Below are 20,749 nucleotides of genomic sequence, written 5' to 3'. Positions count from 1 at the left end.
TCCTGCACACGCATGCACACCCTCCTGCACACGCACACCTTCTCATACACATGACACTCATACCTCCTGCACGCACGCCCTCCTCCACACAGCCTCTTGTACACTCACACCTTCTCACACACACACCCACACACGGCCTCCCACATATACACACCTTCTCACAAACTCACACCCTCCCACGTTCACACACGGCCTCTCATACACACACATCTTCTCTCACACACACCTTCTCACACACACACACCCTCCCAGACACACGTGCCTGGGGCACAGTGTGCAGCAGCCCCCCACCCTGGGAACTCCGGGTCGCTCTAACTCAGCTCCCCGTGCAGCCTTCAGCATCCTGACCATTTCCAGCACATGGCTCAACAATGCTAAGCCGATTCACACTGCTGGGCCAAGATCACTCTAACTTCTCATCTCACACAAGTAAAAGCCAACACCTACTGGCCATGGGTCCCATCTGGCCGCTGCCCCTAACTGTCCTCATTGCTTCTTCTGAGCTGCACCCCTGATACACAGCCTCTTGGAAATTTGCTCACAATTGAAGTATAGGTGAGGTGGTCACAGAAGGTGGTTAAGAACTCGCATTTACTTTTAACATATTGGTTACTCATTACTATGTCAATTAATTCCATAATGATGTAAATTTTTGCTGATGGTATGTTGGAGCTTTCAATTGACTGGGATGATGCTCTGCTGGCTCTGTCTTCAGACCAGAGAGGGTATACCTAAGAAGCCGTTGAACTTGACTGGACAATGAGATGCTGGACTCTATGTTTGGTATACACTTGCAATGGGGGAATCTCAACTGAACTTGAGCTGTGGTTGTGCAACAGGGTGGAGGAATCCACCATGGTGGGAGGGTTTGGGGAGGGGTGGGGAGAACCCAAGTATCTATGTAACTGTGTCACATAATACAATGTAATTAATGAAATTAAATAATAAATAATTAAAAAAAAAAGAAAGAAATTTGCTCACAGCCCAGGATCGAACTCTCTTCTTACCAGCATGCACACACTCCTGAAGGCTGGGGCACATTCGAGTCAGGTGAGGGAGTCATGTTCTACCAAAGCAGTATTTCCTAAATCGCACACTGGAATTCAAAAACTTTCCTGCTGACAGAGACAAGAAAAGCCACACGCCAACACCCTTACTCTGCAGAGCCAATGAGCCCATGCTTATGCTAAAACTGCGTAAGACTGAGGACACACACACACACACACTTGCAGGTAACACTTGGTTTCTACCCACCAAAAGTGAGCACTTCCAGTCACACCAAACACATATAAAGACCATCACGCTTGTAGTTTAGCATCTAAGTGTGTTCACTTCAACATTAAGATCCGCTCTATTTTCTAATCTAGCTTTAACGTGCTACTTTTGTGTCAGTACATCATCACTTGTCCTGTCCTGAGGAGATCTGCCGCACGGGGTTTTAGACTCGGAACGGACACACGGCCTGTCACCAGCAGGTGTGACACAGCACCTACTCCTCCCGCTGACACCTGGGCCAGCACAACACTCACCTCTTTATAACGTTGATATTGAGGTCATTTCCGCCGAACTTGGCCAGGAAGTCGAGGTAGGGCACGGCCCCGGAGCTCGTGAGAGGGATCTGCATTCCGGCAACAAGAGTGACAGAGGGTGAGAGAAGGCAGGAGTGTGCCCGGCGTCGCTGGCCCCCGGGGCGGGATGCTGCGACCCCGATGAGGTGCATGTCAGGATGCCAATGTGTGCTCGGGGATAAGTCAACAAGCTGCTCACAAAAGTATCTGAAACCCAAATCCGGCTAAAACCCTAACATCTATTGAAAACCTTCAACAAGCAGAAGTCCTTTCTGCCGTCCATGAGGAGCTGAGGCCACAGCACAGCCCCTGAGCATCATTCCAGCTTTCTATGCATTCACTTTCAGGGGGTTCAGTCAGGGGAGACTTCATCTATTTCCATTCCTTGATTGACAGACAGCAGTCCACTCCTCAAATGCCCCAACAGTCTGAGCTGAGCCAGGTGGAAGCCAGCAGCCAGGAACTTCATACAGAATCCTTGTGTGAGTGCTGGGAACTCAGCTGCTCAAGCGCTCACCAACCGCGTAGCAGGAGCAGCGCCAGGGCTCACCCTCTGTGACTCGGGCATGGGATTGACGTGTCCCCAGTGGCATCTGAGCCGCTGTGCCCAGCACCTGTTCCTTACTAGTTGAAGGTAAGAAAGAATATTTCCTCAATTTGAAGTTCTGTAAAGGACATTACTGGGTCAAGAGAAACAGCAGAAGTAAGACACACGTTCTCACAGTGCAGGACAGAGGGGCTGAGAAACAGACCCCAGGCGGTGCTTGCGCCGGGAGACGCCAGGGACACGGCGGCCAGGGGGTGGGCGGAAGCTGGTCCTCCCAGTGAGGTCTCAGGCTATGCGTGCTGCCACATGTGCTGTCTGCACGCATGAGGGGAGGCCGTGGGAGAGGCGAGTGCTAGATGTTGCCCGGGCCAACAGAGCACCAAGGGTAAAAGTGCTTCCAAGGACTAGAAGCCTTTCTCCACACTCAGCAACCCTGATGCCCTTGGGAGTAGCCAGGCCACAGGTGCCACCCAGCACGTCAAGTGTGGCCCACCAAAACGAGAGATGAACAGTGCTTCTTCCACATGGGTTCAAATACTACAGAGAACTGACCCATGCCCGCCTACATGTTAGATAACGCTGATTCACGCCAGCTTACAAGTCACAGATAACATTGATTCGTGTTCGTTTAAATTTTACAGATAACACTGGCTCAGTGATTAGAAAACTTTTCAGCATGTCCAGAACAGCTGAATATGTGAATCTCAGATTTTAACTGCATGGTTTAGGAAACCTAAACACAGACCAAGTGTTTCCAATGCAGACTCAGTGTCTGAGGAACAAATACAGCCAGGCCTGAAAACTCGGCTCCAAGAAAACCACAACTTCAACAGTGAGTGTGTGTGTGTTTGTCCGCACGCTGTGTGTGCACACACTCATCCACAACACTCCTGATACTGCAGCCCAGCCTTCGTGTCCCTGCGATGGCCAGGCTGGCCCCTGTGGACTCCCCGCCCGCCCAGCGAACCTGCGCCAGCACATCCTGGAACTGCTCCCTGGTGAGGGGCATCAAGAAGTCGGTGATGAGCCGCCTCAGCTCGTTTCGCGACACCGTCAGGCTCTGGCTGGGATCCAGCAGCTGGAAGGCTTTCTTCAGCTCATCACCCTTATCTGTGATTTTTTGAAATAAAATCCGTCTGATGTCTAGGGTGGAGAGTACTGGGTTTGCGACCCCCGTACCTGTAAGACAAGGCACGGGCAGTTAGACACGCTGCACCCACACCCTTCCAAGCAAGCCAGTCTCTCCTGCACCCAGGGTTACCCAGCTTGTCAGCAGACAGCTTGCAAGGGCAAATCCAGACATGCCCCCCCTCTGGTCAACAGGGAGTGACAATAGTGACGTCAGGGAAGGAAATCAGACAAAAGTCCTTTCCCAAGACACAGGACCCTAGGGGTGGAAAACAGCTAACAGAACAAAACTCACAGAGGAGCCAATATCATCTCAATCAATACTTCACGTGCCATCCTTATCTTTCACCCCCTTGCCAACATCTCAGGGCAAAACACGTGGTTCTTAAATCCAGACCATCTCGGGCTCAGTGCAGCAAGTCCTCCCCTTGCATGCACCAGGATCCCATACGGGCGCCAGGACACGAACTTCCCATCCAGCTCCCTGCCTGTGGCCTGGGAAAGCAGTCAAGGATGGCCCAAAGCCTTGGGACCCTGCACCCGCATGGCAGATCTGGAAGAGGCTCCAGGTCCTGGTTCCTGGCTTTGGATCAGCTCAGCTCCGGCTGTTGCAGCCACTTGGAGAGTGAATTGGTGAATGAAAGATCTTTCTCTGTCTCTCCTTTCCTCTCTGTATATCTGACTTTCCAATAAAAATAAATCTTAAAAAGAAAATTCTGTGCCCCGAAATAAGTGTATTTTTTAAAAATGCAGACCGTCTCCCAGGCCAGAGGTGAGAAGAGCCTGGACGCTGAAGGGCAGTGGAAGAATGCATCACCTGTTCGCACCTCAGAGAAACTCCCATTCTCGGTTCACTCCCCAGCCCCACAGCAGCCAGGGCTGGGTCAGGCTGGCACGAAGGCTGCAGTTCCATCTGAGTCTCCCACAGGGTGACAGGGGCCCACTAGGGCTGTCGCCTGCTCCTCCTGGGGTGTGCACTGGCATGAAGCTGGAACAGAGAACGGAGCTGTGGCCCCAACCCAGGCACTGTGACACACACTTGGGCCACACCTTAACTGCTGGCCCCAATATCCACCCCACAGAAGGTTGCAAATTAGTGTCCAGGGTCTTATCTTGCTTGAAGGGGGGAGACAAGTGTCCCAACTTAGTTTCAGGTCCCAAAATTCCCAGCGCAACCAAGGAAGATGAGCTATACAACGGGAGCCCTGCCCCCCATGCCCGGGACACACGTTCCTGCAGCAGGAAGCAGCCGGGAAATGACTCAGATGAACACGGTGACCACAAAGCAGTGTGAGGAGCCCACCAGCGTCCCACACAGGGAGACATGCCACCACCACATGACATCTCGTAACCAACCAGGGAGAAGGGGCTGAGGACAGTGGTTCATCAGAGACCCTCCCTCCTGGGTTCATTCTGGTGACCAGTTCATATAGTAGCATATTCTCGGGGAATTCAGTCGTGCACACAGGACTCTGCTGTCACCTCGTCACCTATGGCAGCAGCAGCCGGCCAGGGGACTCTGGCTCCCAGCCAAGCACTTCCGGCACAAGGAGAGTAACAAAGTCTGTCCAGGACGCCTGGGCCAGAGGAGCGACTTGAGGCACCAGCTCACTGCCACCAGGAGGGCAGTTCTCCTCCTGTCCTGGGCTCCCGGTGCCATGGGGCATGGGCCTTGCTCATGGGGACTCTGTGGAAGTCCGTCTCAGACCCGCCACATGCCATCTTTAGCTGCTTTCCAAGAGGCTCCATTTCTGCAATCAAGAATCGTAATTTTACAATATCAGAGATATTGATTGGAGGCCACCTGAAATGAGCTTCCTCTTTGAGGCACCTGATGCGGCTTCACACGTGCAGGACTTGTGGTGGGAGCACAAACTGATGCAATCTTTCTGGAGGGCAATTTGCCAAAAACCTTCCACATCCGTTTGGGATACAGGAAAGTCATAACAGACTGTCATCTCACCCTGACAATGAGAACAAGCAGGAGCTGCTGAAATGTACATGGCCATAAACGCCACCAGCACCTGGGGATGAAAGGAACTCGATTCCGGCATGGACAAACCCCTCCAGAGAAAAGGCAAGCCCCCCAGCCCCTTCGCCCTGCACAGCAGCAGCAGAAGAAAACAGACAGGAGACCTGCCCGGCGCCCCGAACCCCAGGAGCCTCAGTCATGGGGTACAGCTACGCCCCTCCCCCGGCCTATACTGTGTGAACGTGAGCAGCATCCCGAGGGCTGGGGTGGGGGTGGGCAGCAGCGACAGCGGCATGGCACGCCCCCACCACAGGGTACTTGGGGTGTTACCGGGGCCTAAGGCAGTTTACCAGGGGCTGATCCAAGGGAACACGTGGGCCCTCGTCGAGTGACCACTGGTGGCCCTTGGGCCAATGGCAGGATGGGGAGCAGAAGACAGGGTGGGGAGCTGTGCTGGAGAGCAACGAGAACTCGTGGAATGGCAGGGCGACGGCAAGGCAGAGCGGGGTGGGGGCTCCTCCCGCAGACCCCTGGGTGCCACAGGGCTCAGCTTTCCATCTCAGGGTGCCAGCAACAAGCTAATGCCCAACTGAGGAACTCTGCGAGTCGGCCTGCCTTACTTAGCCATGGAGCCAACCCGCCCCAGGGCACCTGTGAGGAGACAGGATGGTCCTACTCGGCTACCTCCGCCCTTACTGCTCGGACACAAACATCTGGCTCTGTGTTGTTTGCAAAACTACAGAAATGAAGACAGCTGACGTAACAAACAGTGCCAGGAGCCAGTGCTGTGACACAGCACACCGAGGCTCTGCCTGCAGTGCCACCATCCCATGTGGGCACCGATTCAACCAAGTCCCAGTTGCTCCACTTCCGATCCAGCTCCCTGCTAATGACCTGCAAAGCAGCAGAGGATGACCCAAGGCCTCGAACCCCTGCACCCACGCGGGAGACTGGGATGAAACTTCCAGCTCCTGGCTTCGGACTGACCAAACTCTACTCACTGTGGCCACCTAGGCAGTGAACCAGCGCGTGGAAGAGCTCTCTCTGTCTCTCCTTCTCTCTCTGGAACTCTGTCTTTCAGATAAAAAAAAATAATTTTTACACGAACAAAAAAAGAAGTCACCCGAGATGACCCAGCAGATGAGAGCTGTCTCTCAAATGTTCTTTTTAAGAAAGCAGAACTCAAATTCAATAAGAAAATGGACATCCGATTTAAAAATTGGGCAAAATCCTTTGACACCTCATCAAGAAGGCACGCAGAACGGCAAATAACCTCATAAATCCCTATTACGCAGTGTAGGTCACCAGAGGAACTCGAATGACGCTGTGAGTTCCCACTACGCATCTGTCAGAGGAGCTACGAAGTCTGGAGCGGTGATAGCAGCCCCAACAGGTGAGGACGCAGGCCAGCAGGGCTGGTCGGCCAGCGCAGGAATGCCCAACAGCGCAGGTGCTGTGGGAAGTGGTTCTCAGCAAACCACACCCAGGCTCCCACCCTAGCATGGGGCAGCTTCTCCCCGTTCACCCAGAGAGCCCAACACACAAACACAGGCAGACAAGAGCTGTTCACCGTGAAAACTGGGGCCATCCGGAACCCTCTAGCAGAAGGTGTTCTAACCTGGAAGGCCAGACACCGGAGTAGCACGTGACACCACTAAGCCACAAAAAGACACTATTAAATAAAAACCTAAAAAGGCCATATACACACACACATATACATACATACACACATCTATAAGTGAATGATTCCAATAGAATTTAGCATCGCAGAAAAGACCAAATGCCGGAGCCAGACGGGCAAGTGTCGGGGTAGACAGAGGGTGGATGTGGCGAGGGGCACAGTGGACTTTCTGGGACATTAAGACCATTCATGTGGTGTCACAGTAGGAAGCCAGGCCTCCGCACGAACAGTGACCCCTAACATGCATCAGGGACACATTTCAGGTGGCCATGATAACACATTCACTCTAACAGACGCACTGCACTCACACAGGGGGTTAATGCCAGGGGGCAGCAGGGGCAGCAAGGAGGGCCATGTAGACACCTTCGGCACTTGCTGCCCACTGTTCTGTCGAGGAGAAACCCGCCTAAAACCTAACACCTTCTTTTCTAACACACTAAGCCACTGGTACACTGATGGGTCCTAAAACCACAGTGCCCAGGTACAAATTCTGACCCTACTGCTTACAGATCACGTAGCTCTGGGCACGTAGGCTTCACGCCACCATGTGCCCATGTTCCCGCATGGGATAATAACAGAGTATGATGCACAGTTAGTAAGAGCAGGCAACGTCACGAGAGGCCCCTGCTCCCCACCCCCGTCAGTGCCAGACCCTGCCAGAGTTCCTGCTTGCAGCGGAATACTCACCTGAAGAGCAGGGCCTGAAGGCAGCTGGCAGACCACTCTTCGAGAACACACCACATGGTGAGGAATAGGGCCGGAGACTCCTCAACTTCTGCTTGTGAAAGTGCACTGGGTGCCAGTCTGGTATCACAGACATTTTGCACATTAAATCCCTGTGATGGGAAAGAAAGCAGACACCATGATATGGGGGCTGGCCCATGGCCCAGCATGCCACGTCACTGCAGGACAATGCTGGTGTCCCACACTGGCACTGGTTCAAGTGCTCAGGAACCTGCTGGCCTCTCCCCGCCGTGTGGAAGGATGGAGCCTCCGGCCCTCAGGGTCAACCTGGACCAGCCTGGGATGGAGGGTCTGCCACGCTGCCTTTCCAAAAGCAATAAATAAATCAGTCTAAAAGCACGCATTACAAAGGTGCTCCCCATCCTATGTCCTTGCAGAAAGACCAGCCAGAGAGGCTAAGGCAAAATCAGGGCTGGTTTTGATGTACCAGCGTCTCAGAGGTAACGCCCAAGGATGGCTCAAGAGCCCGCTTCTCACTGCTGCTCTACAGCAGATCCAGGAAGGAGGAAGCTCTGCGCCGGAAGAGCCTGGCTCACCCACATGGTCCCTGACTGCTCTGCTCTGCAGGCAGCAGGGGGTAGGACCTGAAGCCCTGTGAGGCGAGGCAGGCAGCTCCCTGTCAACACAATACACGTCCCAGGCAGAGCTGAGCTGGAGACAGGAACCCCAGAGCGTGCCCACTTCTCCACAGTCACTCGGTAGGAACAAGGGCAGCAGCACCAGCCGCTACACAACTCTGAAAACTGACCACAGGCGAAACCAGGGCAGCTGAACCTCTGCCCGAGGCAGGCTGGGCGCCATCTGAAGCGCCCAGTACCCGTTCATCTGCACTCAGTCTACACTCTGAGCTAACCCAAACACACAGCAACACTGGTCACACTGACTCCTGGCAGCCTCAGTCACCCTCACACCCACCTGCCCCCATCACACATGACCCCCGACCAGAAACTGTCCCCACCCCACATTACTGCAAGGCCAGAGGCAGCCCTCAGCCCTCACCTTTGGCTGACCACAGGGATCTTGAGTGGCAGGAAGTGAAGGCTTAAGGAAGTGTTGTGAACTGCCTGCACCTGGCTTTAGGTTAAACAACCAGCCAACCGGGGCTCATGCCCTTTGGCTAGAACTGAGAGACATTCTTTCTAAGGAAATTTCTCCCCTCCTGTTAGCTAACCAGAAGGCTGAGCATTCAGAGTCCTCAGCGGCTAGACATGACAAGTAACAAGTAACAAAGCTACTTCGGAAAAGTAACAGGCTGCAAAGAACAATTGCGCAGCTACATTCTGCATTCGGTTCAATGATTCTTCCAGAGTGAAGTGTCCCTCAGGAAGGGGCAGACAGAGATCAGAGGCAACCGCCCCGTGCAGAGCTCTCACTGGATCACTGTTTCGGCACAGTGGCTTACACTGCTGCCCTTCTTGGGCCATGTGCTGTGCTCCTGACCCAGCAGGCAGTGCGAGACGGCACATGGGATACAGCAACAGCACTCCTGACTCCTAGCTCCAGCTTGAGGCAGATCTGCTGTGCGATGTTTTGAGAGGTGAACCAGCCCACGGATCTCTGTTTCTGCCTCTCTCTGTTGCTCTGTCCTTCACATATTTATTTTATTCCAACCCCTCTTCCCCTACCCCAAGATTCATTTAAAAGGCAAAGCTACGGAAAGAGAGAAGCAGAGGGAGACTGTCCACCTGCTGGCCCACTCCTCCAATAGCCAGGAATTAAAGAGGACATTATTATTCACCTTACAGGAATAAAAAAATTGTAATATTGTGAACAAGAGCATGCCAACCAGTTGGGTCAGCTGAAACAGTCTTAGGAAGGCACAAGATGTTGAAGCCAACTAAAGCCATAGCAGAAAATCCACACACAGCTATGACAAATAACAGGGGCTGAACCCACAACCTGCCTGCAAATAGAGTCCAGGACTCCGGAGCGTGTAGTGAATTCTACACTTTCAGGACTCCTGAAGGCCAATTCTGCACAAGTCATTTTATTCCAAAAAGTACACACACACACAAAAAAGAGGAAACCCTGCTTGAGGCCAGCATTACACGGGGGGTGAGGGGGGTTCTTGGACTGGGCTCAAAGCCCAGCCACAAGGACAGTCAGAGGAAATGTGGTCCGACTTTGGAATGCACATATCCAGTCTGGGCCTCCTTGGCTGCTGATGCCCATGCAGAGGACAGCGTGCCCAGATGTGCACGGAGGACATGCCAGCCGGCTGATTCATGTAGGCCAACAGGGGAAATCGAGGGCCTCACCAGAGGACAGAGCAGCTTGGTCCACTCTCCCGGCCAAGCTCTACAGGAAGCGTCTGGGCTGTGGGTGCGCGAGGTGCACGTTTTCAGCCAACAGACCTTGGATTTTCCTCACCCTGGTACAAGGAAGCGATGACATCTCAGAACTACCAAATCCACGCAGGCAACACCTTCGGAACCTGCCTGCCCGCATGGGGGTCCCTAAGGCGTCATCAGTCCCCCACCCCTGGGTGCTGATACACTTCAACAACGAGGAGTGGTCCCCTCTCTTCCCTCCCCTACAGACAGAGGAGAAAAGCAACAAAATTAAACCTTGCCCTACCCACTCCCTCCATTCCTCAACCCTCCCCACCCTAATCAGAGGCCCATGTGGGCATGCCTCCCTCTCAGTTATGTAAACAATATTAAAAATAAAATTGAAAAAGGAGAAAGAAGACACAGCAGCAAAAAAAAAAAAAGCAGGAGGAAGGGGAAGGGGAGAGAAGGGGAGAGGGCCCCACAGCAGCAGGGGCCTTTGGGTGTCCTTCCCGGGCACCTTGGTGAAGGTGCTAACAGGTCTGCTCAGCTGTCAGTGAGATTAGAGGGAACTGGGCCAAGCAAGGCATCCAGACACGCCCCCAGGGAGGGTCATGGGGGTGGGAGGGGGCAGGTCCTCACATACCCTGGCCCTCCCAGGCTCACACACCGACTGCAGGAGCTAAGCTGGCTGCACCCTCCCCCTCGACACCAGTCACCACACTGTCACAGGCATCCAAGGCCTTCTGACTCGCAGACTGCCCATCTGTGCCAAAGAGGACTCCATCTTACTGGTGTTCCAGAAAATCAACGGAGAATTCGGTCCGAGTTGTTTGTTTCTGGCCACCCACAGCCCAAGGGTGAGAATTGAGACTCTCCCTGAACTCAGAAGAGGCCAAGCCCCAGGTATGGAAGGAAGGCCCCCAACTCCAGCTGACATCTCAAACGGAAGGAGCGAGGGAGGAAGAGGGGAGGGGAGAGGAGGGAGGAAAAGAGGGGAGGCGAGGAAGAGGAAGAGAGAGAGGGAAGGCAGTGAAGGAGGGAGGGACTTCGTACATGGCTTCAGTGTCACACACAAGTACACCATTGTTCAGCACCAAGCAGCAACCTGCTGCCCCGACCCTCTGCCGCAACACTGGGCGCCATTTCCCAGGGCAAGTGCAGCCCGCAAGCCCAGGGGGTGTGCCAGGGCGTGCCAGGAGAGCCATGCTCTGTGGGCCTCTCTCCTGGCAAGGAGCACCAGACATGACAGTGAAACAAGAGGCTGAGAGCCAAGACACTGAGAGGAAAGGAACCCGGTAGATGAAGCATTTTCAGAAGGAAAATCAATGCCTGGGCTCAATTAGCCTGCATTCAGGACTACGGGCAGGAGACCGGTGCCAACCCAGGCCAGCATACAACGAGGCGAGTAAAGCCGCCACGTGCAGTGCCGGCACCCTCTGTACCCAGGGGTGCTCCAAGTCCTGGCTGCTCTGCTTCTAATCCAGTTCCTGGGCAACGTTCCTGAGAAGGCAGTGGAAAGGTGTCTCTCCACCTTTCAAATCATTCACTGCAGAAGCCAACACGAAGACATGACAACCAGCGGTTGTGAGACGACAGGCTGGGTGCAGGCCGGGGACACACCCCACAGCTGCCAGCCTTGCCCACCTCTTGCAGGACACCAGACATCTATGGCTGTCACTGCCCATGGCCCCCCTGTTTCTCTGTACCCCATTAATAGCACGTGTCTGGGGGCCAAGGGCAGCTGCATGGGCAGTGAGGACCGCCAGCCCCGTGTTTGATCCTCCCCCTCAGCCTGTGCCTGGCCATCAGGAAGCCAGGGCCTTGGCCTCCAGCACCGTTACACTGCCCAAGAGCTGACACAGTGGTGCAGCAATGGATCACCTGTTGGGCACTTGAGCACAAAGCCCCACATACACACCCACATATAAATAAGTGAAAATTAAGTCCCACTGCTGCCATCAAGGGCACGACAGGGCTGGTCCTCTGTCAGCATGATCGGGCTCCAGGTCCCTCCGTGTCTATTCCAGAGCCACATCTGCGCAGGTGTGAGGCCACAGCCAGATGGACGTCCAGCCGAAGCCAAAGCCTTCCGGGTCATGGCATTTTCTAAGCAACCCCTCTCCCTACCACTGAGAACTCCCTACCAACACAGGGGGGAAGCTGACCTGACCTGACTGCCCATGACCCTCCCCTGCCCAGCCCAGCCCAGCCCGCCAGGGGCTCATCACCCAACTCAGAATTTCCAAGCAGTGTGTAGCACGAGTCATCCTTCAGGTGTGCGGTCATTGTCACCTTGGGCCCCACTCAGCCCAGGACCCAACTGGCGTCAACGTTCTGAAGGCTCATGCGGTGTTGCAGCCCAGCGACCCGGCTACTGTCACAGACCCTCACACGAGATGCACAAGGCAGCTGAAAGCCAGCGTGCCCCCTACACAGGGGCTTCTGTTCCCAGGAACACAGCATCCATCTCGCTGGACAGTGGGTGTCATCTAAGTCAGATTTACTCAGGAACAGCAGCCCCAAGACCCCAACTCCCCTGGACTGAATCCCAGGCTTCTGGCCCAATAGTGCTGGGGTGTGTTTGCAAGACTGTGAATCTGTGTATATGTGTGTGTGTGTGTGTACATGTGAGTGATGTGTGCATGTTGTTGCATAAACAGGTAACAATGAGATCCACCGGGTGATAAGAAAACCTGTCCAGGGACCAGCACAGTGGTATAGCATGCTAATCCTCCACCTGTTACACCGGCATCCACATGGTCACTGGTTCGAGTCCCAACCACTCCACTTCACCATGTAGCTCCCTGCTTATGGCTTGGGAAAGCAAAGCAGAGAATGGCCCAAGTCCTTGGACCCCTATACCCAAGTGGGAAACCCAGAAGTTCCTGACTCCTGGCTTCAGATTAGTTCAGCTCTGACTGCAGCCCCACTTTGGGGAGTAAACTAATGGATGGAAGTACCTCATGCTCACATTCACTCCTCTCACTTTCAAGTTAAACAAATTAATCTTTTAATAAAAAGAAGAGGAGAGGAGAAGAGAGAGGAGGGGAGGGAAGGGAAGGGAGGACAGGGAGGGAAGGGGAGGGGTGGGATGGGATGGGATGGGAAGGGGAGAGAGGGGAGGGAATGAGAGGAGACCTGTCCACAGACCCACACAAGCAAACACCTTGTAGCTGTAAAGCCATCCGACAGTCGGCCCTGCTCGAGAGAATGCACAGAAACAGAGCATGTCATCTGCAAGCACGTCTAATCAAACCTCGGGGCTCTGGGGCTCTGGTGGCTCTCCGGGTTCCGGGGCTCTCAGGGCTCTGGGGGCTCAGGGACTCTGGGCTCCTGGGCTCTGGGGGATCTGGGGCTTCGGGGGCTCTGGGGCTCCGGGGGCTCTCGGGCCTCTCGGGGCTCAGGGGCTCTCGGGCTCTGGGGCTCTGGGGGCTCTTGGGGCTCCGGGGATCTCAGGGCTCTCAGGGCTATGGGTGCTCGGGGACTCTGGGGGCTTCTGGGCTCTGGGGGCTCCTGGGCTCTGGGGGCTCAGGGGCTCTCGGGGCTCGGGGGATCTGGGGGCTGTGGGGGCTCCAGGGACTCTTGGGGCTCTGGGGGCTCCAGGGCTCTCGGGGCTCCGGCCACATCCAAAGCCCAGGCCAGCCTCCCCAGCTCCTCTTCTCACCGTCTCACAGCCCAGACAGACCCTACCAGCAGCCCCTGGTGGTCTGCTCTAAACACAGGAATTACAAGAATGTGAGTTGATTTACGAATATATAACAAATGATAGGGTATCGTAAGAAACAATTTAGCCAGTCATCTGAATTCAATTTAGCAGAAAAATCTGTGCTTACAACGGGACCTGCCTCCGCAGCTAGGCAGTGCTATTGCCATAGCCACAGCACCCTGGGTCTGGGCCCAGACAGGGGCTCCCCAAAGCCCCACATGGGTCACCCCGTTCCTCCCAACCCTCACTGTAGCCAATGCATCTCAGAGCGCCTATCTTCCTGTCCCTTGCACACGTCCCAGTGTGTCCCCAGACATCCAGCCCAGAGCACAACACGGCTCACACGGTTTTGCAGACGCTGCTGCAGAGCAGTGTGCCCATCAGAAACAAAGGGGGGCTACACGTGGACATGCTGGGGATGGCGTGAGAAGGGGTGTCCTCCTGAGCACAGCGCTGTAGGGTGCAGGGGAACAGGCGGCTACACACGGACATGCTGGGGACCGCGTGAGGAGGGATGTCCGCCGTGAGCACAGCATGGTGACAACATGTGATGACAACCAGGGAAGACACAGATCCCATTACTCAAGGGTCACAGCACATCACACACAACATGCACCCCCATCCTCCTCCCTCGCCAGGGACTTGGAGAGTTCCTGGGCCCCCACTCTGAGGCATCTGTCGCATGCTGCGACACCCCTGTTCCACACTCACCACTGCACTGCTCTCTGGGAGCCTAGAAGCACCAGGAGCTGAATGGCGGCTCTAGCCCCGACTGCAGATCCCACACACCTGGTCCTCACGGCACGCGCCTGACATGTACACACCAACACGTGGTACAGGAAGCACACACCACTCACCTACACGTGACACACATTACAAAAACTCAGGCCTGGCACAGCCACTCACTACATGCATGGCACATGTGGTGCATCTCACACAGCATGCGCTTGGCACATATGCACACAGGATACCACACACACATACACACACCACACACACCTCCCACCCCACATACCAGCCATGCCACCCACCTAGCATGCACACCACATACCTCCCACCCACATACACCACATCACACACATACCACACACACATACATGCATACCTCCCACCCACATATCACACACATCACACATGCCACCCACATATCACACACCACATACCTCCCACCCACATATCATACACCACACACACACCTTCCCCAGACACATACACACCAAATCCACACACACTCGTCACATTCACACACACACACATCCATCCCCTCCCATTTCTTACTGAAGAGTGACTGCTCTCCTACCGCCCAAGCCACAGTCTCCACCTGTCAGTGGAAAGCGGTGACCCTGTACCTCACCATCAGGGCTTGGGACCGATCACGCAGGCACAGCAGGGACCTCGACCACCTGCCACCCGGGCACATGACCACTAAGGCGAACAGTGTGCTGAAGTCACCCGGGTAATGGTTAGCAACCCAGTAGGTCTTCTCTGTCACAGACATCACACACCAACTTCAGGAACCGCCTGGAAACTCATCACCTCCTAGGCAGTGTCGCCAGCCTCATGGGCACAGCCGGCAGGAACCACACCCGCAAGCTTTGAGAGTGGAGCAGCAGGGGCTGGAGCTAGCACACAGTGGGCCTGCATCCTCTGTGGGCTCCAGTTCAAGACCCTGACGCTCCACTTCCAATCCAGCTCCTTGCTAAGGCACCTGGGAAGGTAGCAGAGGATAGTCCAAGTGCTTGGGCCCCTGCATCCTCACGGAGAACCGGAACAAGCTCTTGGTTTCAGACCAACCCAGCCCTGGCCACTGAGGCCACTTGGAGAGTAAATCAGAGGACAGAAAATTAATCCATTTCAAATTAATACCTTTCAAATGAACAGATCTTAAATAATACAGAACAGTGGGCAGCAGTGAGGCTGAGGTCCCTCTTCTCTCGGACTGTCCACAGGCCTGCTTTCTACTCCAACGGAGCCTGGGTAGGCTCCCAGAGCAGGCACAGGAAGTTGGGTGGCTGCCTGGCCTCAAGGCCCAGTGTGTGAGTGTGCTGCCACCTAGTGCACGAAGCACAAACCTGCCTACCGCGCCCTCCACAAACATCTTGGGCACCAAGCACCAACAGTAGCCTGGCCCTTCCACACGAACCCGTGCCAGCTGGCACTGGTCAACGGGACACGCGGGGCACGAGAATAACCGGCACGAGCAGGGGACACGACCGGCCTCCCCGTCCAGACCTCAAAACCGGCCCGTGGCTCACCTGGCTTTGGTACTGCATGATTTGGTGCTGTTGACCGTGGCGCCGTTTGTCTTGGTGCAATTTCGCTTCATTTCCTTCGAGATTAAATACATATAAATTTCTGAATTCTGGAATTCTGAAACACATGGAGGGGACAATGGGGTTAGCACACCCTGGCCACAGGGAACATGGCCCATCCCATTTTGGGGACCCAGCAGCACTCAGAGGCCTCTACGTCTTCAAAAACAGCTAATGGCTTGCAAACTACTGGAGATCTCAGGCAGCTTCAGGAACCTCACACTTACCAGAGATGCCCTGTTTCATGTGAACAGGGGCACCCTCCCCTTCCCAGCTCACAAGCACCAGCTGCTGCCCCCGTCCCTTGAGACACCACTGCTTAACCCACTGTGGTTGCTTCCTGCTGCTCACGGTAGGTAGTCATGGTGCCTGCAGCCTCCACCCCAGTGGCCTATGGAGCCCCAGCAGGTGCTCCTGCCCATGCAAACACATCTGTCCATCTCACACTGCAGCATCCCGCACTCACTTTTCAGCCTTATAATAGACCCTCTCTCATGCTTTAGCCTTGGGGTCCTCAAGCCCGCACCTGCCGGTAGCCATGTTAGAAACAGACTCCAGGTCTAGTTCTGGGGGTAGCCTAAGCATGTGCATTGCTGACAAGTTCCCAGGGGCCATGGCCCTAGATTTTGATGCAAATGCCACTTCCTCCAGTGGCCTGCCCGGACCTCACTCAATGACCCTGTGGTCCTTTGTATCCAGCCTGCAAAGATGTGCAGACTGCTGGGAGCCCGTAGGGCTCGTCTCCTGTTGAACTCTACAATCCGCAAGGTCTAGGGCCCCATTTGTGTCCTCCATGCATTCCCGGACCCCAGATGAGTGGACAGTGCCCAGGGGTGTTCAAAGTGACCTCTGAAAGGGACCAGTGGTGTGATGTACTGGATAAGGCTGCCACCGACAATGCTGGCATCCCATACGGATGTCATTTGGAGTCTTGGTTGTTCCAATCTGACTCCCAGCTAATGCCTCTGGAAAAGCAGCAGAGGACAGTCCACGTGGGAGACCTGAAGAAGCTCCTGACCTCAGCCCAGCCCAGGGCTGCACACTGTGACCATCTGGGGAGTGACTCAATGGATGGAAGCTCCCTGTGTCTCCCTCCCTCTCTCTCTAAATCTCTCAAAATAAGGAGTCGGCCTCATCCTCCTCCAGTGCCAGGATTCATCATTCCAAAGCAGATACAGAATTATGCTGCTCCCTGATTTAAAAATGCACATGCTGCTAAATTACGTTAGCAACGCGTACAACGCTGCACCTGGGGGTAAGACGAGGGCATGTAGGAACCAGAGAAATGGGAGCCCAGCTCTTGGTGCAGCTAACGGTCACTGGAGGGGATGCCAGTCCCTGCTGTCCACAGCTCAGTGGGGACGAGTGAGCCGCAGAGGCTTCGTGAGGTGCTGACCGCAGGGGAGCCCACATCATCCCGCCATCCACGGCCCATTGGGGACGAGTGAGCTGTGGCAGTTCTGTGGCTCTGTGAGGTGCTGCCACTGCAGCAAGCTGTGAGAGCATGGCCACACTCTGCACTGACCACGTAGCTTCTGTGTGAAACAAAAATTACCCCTAAATGTTCAAAAACAAGAAGTACACTATCTCTCCAGGGCACAGACTGAAGGGGGAGTGGTTACCAGCCAGGTCTGGGTGGCTCTTCCAGGCAGCCCAAACCACGCGTCTGGGCCCCCCCAGCTCCCCCAATGAACTTTTGTGACTTGGGGAAAGGGAGCAGTCCCTTCACTGTGTGACAGCCACGACCACCACACCCACCTGGATTCCACCCCCGCCGCCCAGGAAAGCTGACCCACAGACACAGGGACAAGCTCGCCCGCTCAGCCCTGGCCCAGCTGCGCTTCAGGACTTCGAAACACTGCTCAGGTATGCAGCAGAAAGAGGAGCCAGCAAGGGCAGGACAGGGCTGGGGTCATGCAGCCGGATGAACCACGAGCAGAGTGCCACGGAGCACATGTCCCCACGCAGGGAAAACGGCAGCGGGATGGCACTGCGTGCGGCCGCCTCTGCTTATCTGCCAGGGGAGTGTCGTGTCCAGTTTTTAGCAGATGCTATTTATATCAGAAGCATAACAAGAGTGCCATCCATCTGCCTTGGCACTCAGCAAAAATAGACCCCCAACACGGGAGCGGAAAACGCATGCAGCCAAACAGAGATGGCAGCGGACACCCAGACTGCTGGAACTGGTATGTGGGGCTGGGGCAGAGGAGGGCAGGCCCCCATCTCACAAGATTTGAGGAAGGGGGGGTTGCAAGCAACAAGCAAATTGTGGCAGTTAAATCCAAATGTTGGGGATGTCCTCCTGTCTTGTCTCTTGGCTGTATTCCGGGACACACACCGAGTCTCAGGGGCCCTTCGTGTCCCTCCACACCTCACCACTTCTCAGCCCTCTCCACCTGGCATGGTGGCACCAGCCAGGAGGCATGGGGCCCTGCTGCATACTGTGCCAACCTACAGGCTCATGAGCATCCTGGGAGCCTTGAGTCTAGGAGGGGGCCTGTGGCTTCCACAGCCCAAAACAACTGCAGGGTGACCTTCCTGGGGAGCTCCTTGGGCAGGGAGAGCCCCCCAGCCACTGGATGCTGGCAGTGCCAGGAAAGGGTTATTTTCCCAAAGGAAAGAAAAAAGCCTTCCCTGCCCAGCCCAACAGACGCATCCCGTTTCCTTTGCTGCTGCCTTGCAGGCAGCCTCCCCACCTCCAGCTTCGTGAACCACCACGGGCTGGCTGAGCAGCTCTGTCCTCTAGGGGCACTGGTCTCCTGTGTGATGTGCGGCCCTGATGGGGACTCCCAGCACCCACTGTATCCCTCCTCTCCCTCAGTACACACCTGTGGACGCTCTCTAAGGCAGGTGCCTTGCCAACAGCCAGCAGCCTCCCAGCAGGCACCTGGCTACTCAACATCCTCCAGGAGCCGGTTCTATGTGCAGGCGCCACTCAGCCGTGAGGCTCCTGGCATGGTTGCTGCTCCAGGTATCTCTGTGTCTGGGATACGCCCCGGAGGCCTGCCAAAGTGCAGGGGAGAAAGAGAGAGAGCAGAATGTCTCAGGGAAGCCTGTCCTGGCCCCGAGCTACAAGCCTGAACCAACAGCCCTGGGGAGATGCAGGTGGCAAGAATCAAAGACTTAACAGATCCACCTGCAGCTGACTGCTGAGGAGAGAAGACGGGATGCCAAGGGGGCACACCTGATCCACGGGTCGTTTCCCCAGGATGAATCCGCTACGTTGGAGGCAATGGAGGACCTGCAGGGCAAGAAAACGGAATTTGTGGGCTGTCTGGGGGAGCCCACCAGCTTCTGGGCATGCGCACACACACGCTGCGTGGTCACCGTCCTCTTCCTATGGGCAAGGCACCCTGCAGAGAGGTGAAGGCAGGACACCAAGGCCCTGTCCTAGCGCGTTTTGCCAAGTGCGTCTAATAAACAGATTCCTGTTGGGCAGAAAGCCCAGGCCCAGGGCAGAGGCAGTCAGCAGGGTGTGAGGCGGAGGAAGGAAGTGCGAGAAAGCCCCGTGAACCGGAGAGGGTTCAATTCGCCTCCATCCCGTCACGCTGCGTGCTGTCAGCTCCACGGGACCGGGACCCCCACTATTCACCACGACAGCCCCGGAACCCACCAGGTGCAGGACCCCCGCGGAGAGCTCCCCCTGCACGTGTCCTGGAGCGGAGGGGAGGGAGGTGGGGAGACAGCCAGCCAGTCACCTGCGAGGGCAGGGCCGTCCCGGGGCGCTGGGGCCCCTCCCAGACGCCTGCCCGCCCGCCCAGCCCTTCTCGGCCCTGGGGCTCGTGCGTGAGGGGCGCCCAGAACCGTGCCCCGGCTCCTCCTCGGGGTCCGCCTCGCCGAGCCCACACCTGCACGCGGAAACCCAGGCCGCAGGCCGGCGGAGGCCGAGGCCAGCCGGCGTCTCAGGGACGCTGTTGCCCGAGCGACGACAGCCCTCGCTGACTGGAAACCAAGCGTGCGCGCCTCACAAGAAGCGGAGCTGCGATTGGCCAGCGAGCGCGTGGGGGCGGAAGTCCCCGGCCGGGCTGGGCGTCTGTGACGCGCGCTCTGCCGCCAGGCGCGCATCCTGAGGCGGGAGGCTTGCGGTCGTGCTTCCCGCCGCGGGCTCCGTACGGAGACCGGGCGGGATGATGTAGCCAGAGTTCGCTCCACGGGGGTTCGCGCGGGGCTCTGGCCTCGCGTGAGGCAGCTGCGGGGCCCGCGTCCGCCTTGCCTGGGGTCTGGCCGGCTTGTGGGCGGTAGCTGCTCGGGCCCGGGATGCCCGGCGGGCTGGGCTTCTCGAAGGGGAGGCAGCGCCCGCACTCCGCGGTACTGGGAGCCACCAGTCGCCTCCTCCGTTTGCTCCCGCCGCCTCCAGGGGCTGCTGGCTGCGTCCTCCATCCCGCCCTGCCTCCTCCACGCAGGGCTTGCCTCTCAATTCCTGGGTGTCCTGTGAGTGCATCCCGGAGAGAGCACGGGATCCAAAGTCACATGCCCGCGGTGTGCCCCCGGCCTTTCCTCGGCCACGTGTGGCAGGCACACACTGTCCCAGGGGAAGCCCCCTGACAGTGGTCTTGGCTAACCAAGACCTCAACCTGGCCTGTTCCCTGGGCATGCGGCCTGATCAGTGGACTGCCCCTTTTCCTACTCTGTAAGCTTGTAACTTCTTCCAAAGAAATGGACATCCCTCACCAGTTTTGTCTGCAGTGGTTGGTTCTGGTCTGAGGAACACCATACCCTCACCCCTTGGTGGTCTCAGGGCCCACTGGACAGCAAACCCCTGAGAGTCTCATAGGGGCAGATGGAGTTTAGATTGTTTACAAGATCCACAGTACCCTG

The 20,749-nt window shown here is 56.1% G+C and overlaps 1 protein-coding gene across 1 annotated transcript; it reads right to left on the bottom strand.

Annotated features, from left to right (window-relative positions):
* Window positions 1-1,525: 1,525 nt before the first annotated feature.
* LOC131482093 (EF-hand calcium-binding domain-containing protein 6-like) lies at window positions 1,526-19,885 on the bottom strand. The gene is made up of 6 exons (XM_058673726.1): window positions 19,780-19,885; window positions 18,760-18,934; window positions 15,875-15,989; window positions 7,584-7,732; window positions 3,083-3,294; window positions 1,526-1,618 (listed from the first exon to the last, which is right to left on the bottom strand). Exons 3-6 carry the CDS (start codon window positions 15,964-15,966, stop codon window positions 1,526-1,528), a joined length of 546 nt encoding a protein of 181 aa, XP_058529709.1. The 5' UTR covers window positions 15,967-15,989; window positions 18,760-18,934; window positions 19,780-19,885.
* Between the last annotated feature and the right edge of the window lie 864 nt (window positions 19,886-20,749).

The sequence above is a fragment of the Ochotona princeps genome, chromosome 15 (genome assembly GCF_030435755.1).
Source record: "Ochotona princeps isolate mOchPri1 chromosome 15, mOchPri1.hap1, whole genome shotgun sequence".
NCBI classification, from domain to species: domain Eukaryota; kingdom Metazoa; phylum Chordata; class Mammalia; order Lagomorpha; family Ochotonidae; genus Ochotona; species Ochotona princeps.
Note: the sequence above shows the minus strand (reverse complement) of the source record. Positions and strands in the feature narration are given on the sequence as shown.

Excerpts from the sequence above, each read along its gene's own strand:
- LOC131482093 (XM_058673726.1), bottom strand. The coding sequence starts at position 15,966 with ATGTATTTAATCTCGAAGGAAATGAAGCGAAATTGCACCAAGACAAAC. Across the intron at positions 3,295-7,583 it reads CTTCAGGCCCTGCTCTTCAG|GTACGGGGGTCGCAAACCCA; the intron begins GTGAGTATTCCG and ends CTTGTCTTACAG. Across the intron at positions 1,619-3,082 it reads TCCAGGATGTGCTGGCGCAG|ATCCCTCTCACGAGCTCCGG; the intron begins GTTCGCTGGGCG and ends GCCGGAATGCAG.